General features: G+C 50.9%; 1 protein-coding gene across 2 annotated transcripts; it reads left to right on the forward strand.

The window, feature by feature from the left end:
* Positions 1 to 1,566: 1,566 nt before the first annotated feature.
* Positions 1,567 to 8,656, forward strand: timm22 (translocase of inner mitochondrial membrane 22 homolog (yeast)). 2 transcript variants are annotated; one of them, XM_078422149.1, is made up of 4 exons: positions 1,567 to 1,797; positions 5,347 to 5,543; positions 7,611 to 7,683; positions 7,965 to 8,656. In XM_078422149.1, the coding sequence occupies exons 1-4, from the start codon at positions 1,611 to 1,613 to the stop codon at positions 8,039 to 8,041; spliced, it is 534 nt and encodes a 177-aa protein (XP_078278275.1). In that variant the 5' UTR covers positions 1,567 to 1,610; the 3' UTR covers positions 8,042 to 8,656. The 2 variants fall into 2 exon arrangements, with proteins under 2 accessions (XP_078278275.1, XP_078278274.1); XM_078422148.1 differs by having other exon boundaries at positions 1,567 to 1,875; positions 7,965 to 8,621.

Here is an 8,656-nt window from a genome sequence, read left to right on the forward strand (position 1 = left end):
TGGCTAGTCTATCTTTCCCTCTCAACCCCATATTCATGCTTTCTTCCATATCCCCTGATAAATTTCACACTTAACATCTTTCCTATAACACAGTGCCAAAAACTGAACACAATACTCTAAATGTGGCCTCACCAATGTCTTATATGACCGCAATATCACCTCCCAACTTCTATACTCAATACCCTGACTGATGAAGACCAATGTGCCAAAAGCTTTTTGGACCACCCTATCTCCTACAGTCTGGCAGCATCTCTGGAGAACATGAATAGGTGATGTTTCAGGGCGAGACTCTTCTTCAGACTGAAACATTGGTCCTCTGTGTCTCTGGGCCTAGTCTGAAGAAGGGTCTTGACCCAAAACATCACCCATTCCTTCTCTCCAGGGATGCTGCCTATCCTGCTGAGCATTTGGTGTCTATTTTCCTCCAGCATTTGGTGTCCTCCAGCATTTGGTGTCTATTTTCGATTTTAACCAGCATCTGCAGTTCTTTCCTACACATTAATTCTTTCAATGTTAGTCATCACTTGTTTACTGTCATACCTTTTAACATTGTTTCACCAAGCTGCCGTAACCAGCATGTGCCTCGTGACTTCATTATTTATTTTGTTTGAATTTCAGACACATGTTTCAAACTGAACTAAATCATTTTGTTGGCACTGGGCATGTACTCACTGGAGTTTAGAAAGATAAGGGGGGGACCTCATTGAAACTTACCGAATAGTGAAAGGCTTGAATAGTGTGGATGTGGAGAGGATGTTTCCACTAGTGGGATAGTCTAGGACTGGAGAGCACAGCCTCAGAATTAAAGGTTGTACCTTTAGAAAGGAGATGCGGGGGAATTCTTTAGTCACAGAGAGGTGAATCTATGGAATTCATTGCCACAGATAGCTGTGGAGGCCAAGTCAATGGATATCTTTAATGTGGAGACTGATAGATTCTTGATTAGTACGGGAGTCAGGGGTTACGGGGAGAAGGTGGGAGCATGGGGTTAGGAGGGAAAGATAGATCAGCCATGATTGAATGGCGGAGTAGACTTGATGGGCCGAATGGCCTGATACTGCTCCTGCAATTTATGAACTTAAAATCTTTAGATAAATTTCTATCACATTATGACGACCATTTGCTGTCGTGGCCTTGACTCGTGGATTATCTCAGTGCAGCGGTGGATGTGCCCCTTACACTGGTTGCCCTCAGAGCTGGAGAACACCGTCCCCAGCCGGGTCCATATCACCGCAGTCAACTCAACCCCCCATGTTATATATGTCTTTAACTTTCTGTTGTAGTTCAGATTCGAAGCATCTGCAGCAAGAGCGACAACAGGGCGGCCCAGCAGGGAAAACGCCCCTTCGCCCCTGCCCTTCGGTCACGCGGCACGCAGGGCGGGAACACTAGACAGTGACGCTCACGCAGGGCGGGCACACAAGACAGTGACGCGCCACGCAGGGCGGGCACACTAGACAGTGACGCTGAACGTGGGGCGTGGACACTAGACAGTGACGCGGAACGCAGGGCGGGAACACCAGACAGTGACGCGGCATGCAGGGCGGGGATACTCGGCAGTGACGCGGCACGCAGGGTGATCCCGGTGCGGCGCCGCGGCACGTAGCGCGATGGCGGCGCCGCAAGCGGGCGGGCCCGCTCTGTCCCCGCTCCCGGGGCCGGGGGGCGGTGGTGCTGCTGCCGGTGATGCCGGGGGCGGGGGGCTGATATACTCGCAGCTCCTGCAGCAGCTGGTGGGGGAGCGGCGGCAGCCGCGGCCTCTCAGCCCCGCAGCGCTCGGCGGCTTCCCCGCGCCCGGCAAGTCGGAGGAACATAAGATGGTGGAGCGCGCCATGGAGAGCTGCGGCTTCAAGGCAGCACTCGCCTGCGTCGGAGGTCAGGGACGGGACGGGACGGGACGACAACGGGCAGGGGTCGGGGCTGAGAGATCGGGTCTCAGGGGTCAGGGTGGTCGGACGTGGGATGTCAGGGGTGAAGGGTTGGACTGTAGAGGTCAGGGGTGAAGGGTTGGACTGGAGTAAAGAGTTGGACTAGAGGGACAGGGGTGACAGGTTGGACTGTGGAGGTCAGGTGTGAGGGGTCAGCGAGCGAGGTCAAAGATGAGGTCACGTGGGGGTCAGAAGGCAGATTGGGGTGAGAGGGCAAGACGGGGTTGAGGGTGAGAGGTTGCAGGCCAGAGGTGAGGCAAGCAGTTAGTAGTCAGAGGTCATGTTGTTTTAATGGTTTATTATCCAAACGTTAATAACTAACCAGAAGGCAGAGGAGGACAGGCACTCCCCAGCAGAACATCCTGCATGTTCAGGAAATCAGGAGGGCAAACATGGCTGGAGAGAATTCTGGCAGATTACATACATTAGGGGAAGGGAGCAAATAGGGCCCCTCAGAAACCAAAGCATCTTCTCTATGTGGAGCCGCAGAAGGTCCACAATATTTCTCCTCTGTTTTAACCATGGAGAAACTGATAAACGCTAGGCAACATGGAACAGTTAATGGAGGTGCCTTGAGGACAGGTAGACACAAAATGCTGGTGTAACTCAGCGGGTCAGGCAGCATCTCTGGAGAGAAGGAATGGATGACAATTTGGGTCGAGACCCTTCAGACTGATCTTGAGGACAGTCAGTATTACAGTCAAGGAGGTGGTGAACATCCTAAGGCATATAAAGGTAGACATATCTCCCAGACTTGATCTGATATATCTAAGGATACAGTGGGATGGAGGGACTGTCATGTGAGGAAAGATTGGAAAAACTCGGCTTGTATTTACTGGAGTTTAGAAGGATGAGAAGGGATCTTACAGAGATGTATAAAATCATAAAAGGACAAAAATGTTCCCAATGTTGGGGGAAGTCCAGAACCAGGGGGGACAGTCTAGGAATAAAGGGGAGGCCATTTAAAACTGAGGTGAGAAGAAACTTGTGAAAGAGTTGTGAATTATTGGAATTCTCTGCCACAGAAGGAGGCCAATTCACTGGATGAATTTAAAAGAGAGTTAGATAGAGCTTTAGGGGCTAGTGGAATCAAGGAAAATGGGGAGAAGGCAGGCACAGGTTACTGATTGTAGTTGATCAGCCATGATCACAATGAATGGCAGTGCTGGCTCGAAGGGCCAAATGGTCTCCAGCCCCCATTTTCTATGTTTCTATGAAGCTAAATAAATTGCGGGAGCCTAGAGCCACAGTTTAAGAATATGGGTAGGCCATTTAGAACGGAGATGAAAAAAAACTTTTTCAGTCAGAGAGTTGTAAATCTGTGGAATTCTCTGCCTCAGAAGGCAGTGAAGGCCAATTCTCTGAATGCATTCAAGAGAGAGCTAGATAGAGCTCTTAAGGATAGCGGAGTCAGGGGGTATGGGGAGAAGGCAGGAACGGGGTACTGATTGAGAATGATCAGCCATGATCACATTGAATGGTGGTGCTGGCTCGAAGGGCCGAATCGCCTACTCCTGCACCTATTGTCTATAAGATATCTGAATCATCATTAGACATATTGAGATGCCAGCAGACTGGAGGGTGACTAATGTTGTGCCTCTATTTAAGAAAGGCTGCAAGGAAAAGCCTGTGAACTATGGACTAGTGAGCCTAACATCTGTGGTAGGCAAGTTACTGGGGAGGATTCTGAGGGATAAAATGTGAATGCATGTAGATTGTGTAATCTGCCTAATTTAATGTTTTATTGTTGGACTGTGGGTGACTGAATTTCGTCCAAAAAAAATCGTTTTTTTGGATGACAAATAAAGCTATCTTGAATCTAGACAGGGACTGATTGGAGTTAGTGAGCATGGCTTTGTATGTGGGAGATCATGCCTTGCGAATTTGATTGTGTTTTGAAGAAGTAACCAAGAAAATTGATGTGGACATAGACATCATCTATATGGATTTCAGCAAGGCATTTGATAAGGCTCTGCGTGGTAGGTTGCTCTAGAGGTGAGAGCACATGGGATCCAGGGAGAGATACTGAGTCCAGTATTGGCTTCATGGAAGGAAGCAGAGGGTGATGGTGGAAGGTTGTTTTTTGGATTGGAGGCCTGTGACTAGTGGTGTGCGTCAGGGATCGGTGCTGGGCCCGTTGCTGCTTGTGGTTGGTATCAACGATTTTCATTCACTAATCGGCATGATTAGTAAATTTGCAGATGACACTAAAATGGTTGATATCATAGATTGCGAAGATGGTCATCTTGAGTAGCTGCATGAATGGTTAACTGAGTTTAACGCAGATAAGTGCAAGGTATTTTGGAACATCAAACCAGAGCAGGACATTCACAGTGAATGGTAGGGCTCTGGGGAGTGTTGCCGAGCAGAGGGACGTAGTTCCCTGTAAGTGGCATCACAGGTAGATAGCATGGTCAAATATGGGCCTTCATCAGTCAGGGAGTCAAGTTATGTTACAGTTGTACGTCATTTGGAGCATTGTGTTAAGTTTTGGTTACTTTGATACAGGAAGGCTGTCATTAAGCTGGAAAAATTGCAGAGAAGATTAACAAGGGTGTTGCCAGGACTTGAGGGCCTGAACTATAGGGAGAGGTTGGGCAGGTTAGGACTTGGAGAGGAGGATGAGGGGTTATCTTATGGAGGTGTACAAAATCAGGATAGGGGAAATGCAGTCTTTTATCCAGGGTAGAGGAATCAAGAACCAGAGGACATAGGTTTCAGGATGAGGGGGTCAACATTTTCACACAGAGGGTGGTGGGTATATGGAACGAGCTGCCAGAGGAGGTATTTAGGGCAGGTACTATATCAACATTTAAAAGACAGTTAGACATGTACATGGATAGGAAAGACTTTGTGATATATGGGCCAAATGGGACTAGTATAGAGATGGGGCATCTTGGTCGGCATGGACAGAGTTGGGCCGAAGGGCCTGTTTCCCCGCTGTATATTTTTGGCCACAAGCCCAGGGCCGGCACCTGTTCCCTTCCCACTTTTCCATTCCCCCTCTACCCTTCCTTCATTGGTGCTCCTCACCCTTTCCCTCACCACCCTGTTCTCTGCTTCCTTCAGTAGTCTTGTCCCTCACCTGTAGCCCCTTTCCCTCTCTCTACTCTGAACCGTCACTGCTTGCCTGCTCTCCTTTTCTCCCACCATGTTCCGTCTTCCCTCATTTCCCCTTGCCCACTTCCCTCATCCTCCTTCCCCCTGCCACCATCTACCGGTGTCATGTCTCCCCCACTGCCGGTGTCGTGTCCCCCCTCTGCCGGTGTCGTGTCCCCCTCTGTTGGTGTCGTGTCCCCCTCTGCCGGTGTCGTGTCCCCTCCTCTGCCGGTGTCGTGTCCCCCCTCTACCGGTGTCGTGTCCCCCCACCCCCCCGACGGTGTTGTGTCCCCCTCTGACGATCTCTGTTCCTCCTCAGGCTTCGTGCTGGGCGGTGCGTTTGGCATCTTTACAGCGGGCATCGACACCAACGTGGGCTTTGACCCCAAGGACCCTCTGAAGACGCCGACGGCCAGAGAGGTTCTGAAGGACATGGGGCAGCGTGGCACTTCCTACGCCAAGAACTTTGCCATCGTCGGGGCCATGTTCTCATGCACTGAGTGCATCATCGAGTCGGTACGGCTGTGTGTGTGCGTGTGTGGGAATGTTTTTGTGTGTGCAGGTGCGTGTGTGAGTTTGTGTGCCCGTGGGCGTGCGGGTCTATATGTGTGCGTGCGCGCGAGCATGTGTTTGTGTTCGTGTCTGAGTCTGTGTGTGTGTGGGGGGGGGGATCTGTGTCTGAGTTTAGTTTATTGTCACGTGTACCAAGGTACAGTGAAAAGCTTTTGTTGTGTGCTACCCAGTCAGCATGATTACAATCGAGCCATCCACAGTATAAAGATACAGGATAAAGGGAATAACGTGAATACATTTTAGTGGAAGGTAAAATCCGAACAAAGATAGTCCGAGGATCTCCAATGAGGTAGATAGTAGGTCACGACCATTCTCTAGTTGTTGGGAGGATGGTTCAGTTGCCTGAACAGCTGGGAAGAAACTGAATCTGGAGGTGTGAGTTTTCACACTTTTATACCCCTTGCCTGATGGGAGAAGAGGGAGTGCCCAGGGTGCAACCCGTCTTGATGATGCTGCTGGCCTTGCCGAGGCAGTGTGAGGTGTAGATGGAGTCAATGGAAGGGAGGTTGGTTTGCATGGGCTACATCCACAATTCACAGTAATTTCTTGCTTTCTTGGATGGAGCTGTTCCCAAACCAGGCTGTGATGCATCCTGATAAAATGCCTTCTATGGTGCATCTGTGGAAGTTGGTGAGAGTTGTAGAGGACATGCTGAACTTCCTCAGCCTTCTAAGGCGTTGGTGTGCTTCCTTGGTCGTTGCTTCAATATGGGTGGTCCAGGAGAAGTTGTTGGTGATATTTACTCCTAGGAATTTGAAGTTTACAACCATCTCTACTTCAGCACCGTCAATGCAAACTGGGGTATGTGTACCTGGACTGCTTCACTTCCTGAAGTCGATCACTAACTCCTTTGTCTTGCTGACATTGAGAGGGAGGTTGTTGCCTCAACACCAGGACACGAGGTTGTCAATCTCCTTCCTGTACTCCCTCTCATCATAATTTGATATCCGGCCCACAATGGTGGTGTCGTCTGTGAATTTGAAAATTAAATTTGATTTATCCATGCCTGCACAGTCGAGGGTGTACAAGGAGCAAAGAAAGGACCTGAGAACGTATCCTTGTGGAGCCCCCATGTTGAGGATTATTGGAGAGGATGATTTGTCCCCTATCCTCACTGATTGGGGTCTGTTGGTCAGGAAGTTGAGGATCCAGTTGCAGAGATGAGTGCCGACACCAAGTCCCGCAAGTTTGGTGATAAGCTTGGATGGTATTAAAGGCAGAGCTGTAGTCTATGAATAGGGGGTGAATGTGTGTGTGAGTGCATGAGAGTGTCTGTGTGTGAGAATGTCTGTGAGAGTCTGTGTGAGTGTTTGTGGTGTCTGTGTGCGTCTGACGGTGTGAGTGTCTCTGTGTGTGTGTGTGTGTGTGTGTGTGTGTGTGTGTGCGCGTGTCTAAGTGCGTGAGAGTGTCCGTGTAGGTGTGTAAGTGTCCGAGTGCGTGAGAGTGTGTGTAGGTGCATGTATGTCTGTCTGCGTGCGTGAGTGTGTGTAGGTGCATGTGTCTGTGTAGGTGTGTGAGTGCGTAAGCATCCATGAGAATGTGAGTGTGTCCATGTGTGTGAGTGCATGAAAGTGTGTGTGTTAGTGTGTCTGTGTTCGTGTATGTGTCTGAGAGTGTGTGTGTGTCTGTGAGAGTGTGTGTCTGAGTGCCTGTGTCTGTGAGTGCCTGTGTATGTGAGTGTCTGTGTGTGAGAGAATGTCTGAGTGCGAGTGAGTGTCCGCGTGAGTCTGAGTGTGTGTGAGTGCGTTACATTGTGTGTGTCTGAGATTGTGTGTGATTGTCAGAGTGTGTGTGTCAGTGTGTGTGTGTGTGTGTCCATGTGAGCTTGAGTATCCGTGTGAGCGTGAGAGTGTTGCACGGCTAGTGTGATGGCATGGGGTGGGCTGTGTGTACACGCGAGGATATGGGCTAGCACAGCGGCTGGGGCTGAAAGGTCTCCTTGGTGTGTGTGTTGTAACAGCTGGGGCTGGGTCCGGCGTGTGTGTGACTGTCTCTGTCCATCCTCCCCAGTACCGTGGAAAGTCCGACTGGAAGAACAGTGTGCTGAGCGGCTGTGTGACAGGTGGCGCCATCGGCTTCCGCGGTAAGTCCCTCCCCCCCCCCCAGACAGCTGTTTTCCCCATCCCCCCCCCACAGACAGCTGTTTCCCCATCCCCCCCACAGACAGCTGTTTCCCCATCACCCCCCCCCCCCACGGACAGCTGTTTCTCCATCACCCCCACCGCCTGTAACCCCCAAATGTGTTTCCATTACCCGATCACCTATCCTACTCTCTGACTGTCAGTCACTCCACCCCCTCCCCTGTGAACTGCGACTGTCTGTCCCCCCACCCCTGCTGCCTGTAACGTGCGTCTGTGTCGGCAGCTGGTCTGAAGGCGGGCACGCTGGGCTGTGCGGGCTTCGCTGCCTTCTCTGCCGTCATCGACTACTACCTGCGCTGAGGTGCTGGAGACGGAGCCAGGACGGGCACCCGGCCGACAAGACCGACTGGTGGTGACAGTGGACGGTTGCTGTGGGCCGGAGCGGGCTGGCCGGCTGTTGACACTGAGTGTCTGTGACCGACACTCACACCCGAAATGGGCATCGATCAAGCCGCCTGTATTTATCTCTACTGACAACATGCCATTAAAATACTGAACTGTCTGCACGGACCGGCTGTTTATTCACAGTGAAGGATCGCCAGCGGTCGTGGCGGGCAGTGTGTGTGTCTTGTACTGCCCTGGGTGACAGGTACAGGTGGACAGTGTGTGTGTCTTGTACTGCCCTGGGTGACGAGTACATGCGGACAGTGTGTGTGTCTGTCCTGCACTGCTTGTGGTGACGGGTGCAGGCGAGCAGTGTGTGTACTGGGTGGCAACTGCACTCCAGTGCTCAATCTAACAGCCGCTGTATCTGCACACTGTAAATGGCTCGACTGTAACCATGTGTTGTCTTTCCGCTGACTGGTTAGCACGCAACAAAAGCTTTTCACTGTACACGTGATAATAAACTAAACTAAACCGCCACGCCCTGCATCGACTGCATCTACACGTGACGCTGTCTCGCCAACGTAGCCA

The sequence above is a fragment of the Rhinoraja longicauda genome, chromosome 26, assembly GCF_053455715.1.
Source record: "Rhinoraja longicauda isolate Sanriku21f chromosome 26, sRhiLon1.1, whole genome shotgun sequence".
Taxonomy (NCBI): domain Eukaryota; kingdom Metazoa; phylum Chordata; class Chondrichthyes; order Rajiformes; family Arhynchobatidae; genus Rhinoraja; species Rhinoraja longicauda.

Coding starts and splice junctions, on each gene's coding strand:
- timm22 (XM_078422148.1), top strand. CDS start 1,611: ATGGCGGCGCCGCAAGCGGGCGGGCCCGCTCTGTCCCCGCTCCCGGGG. Junction 1,876..5,346: donor AGCACTCGCCTGCGTCGGAG/GTCAGGGACGGG, acceptor GTTCCTCCTCAG/GCTTCGTGCTGGGCGGTGCG. Junction 7,684..7,964: donor TGGCGCCATCGGCTTCCGCG/GTAAGTCCCTCC, acceptor CTGTGTCGGCAG/CTGGTCTGAAGGCGGGCACG.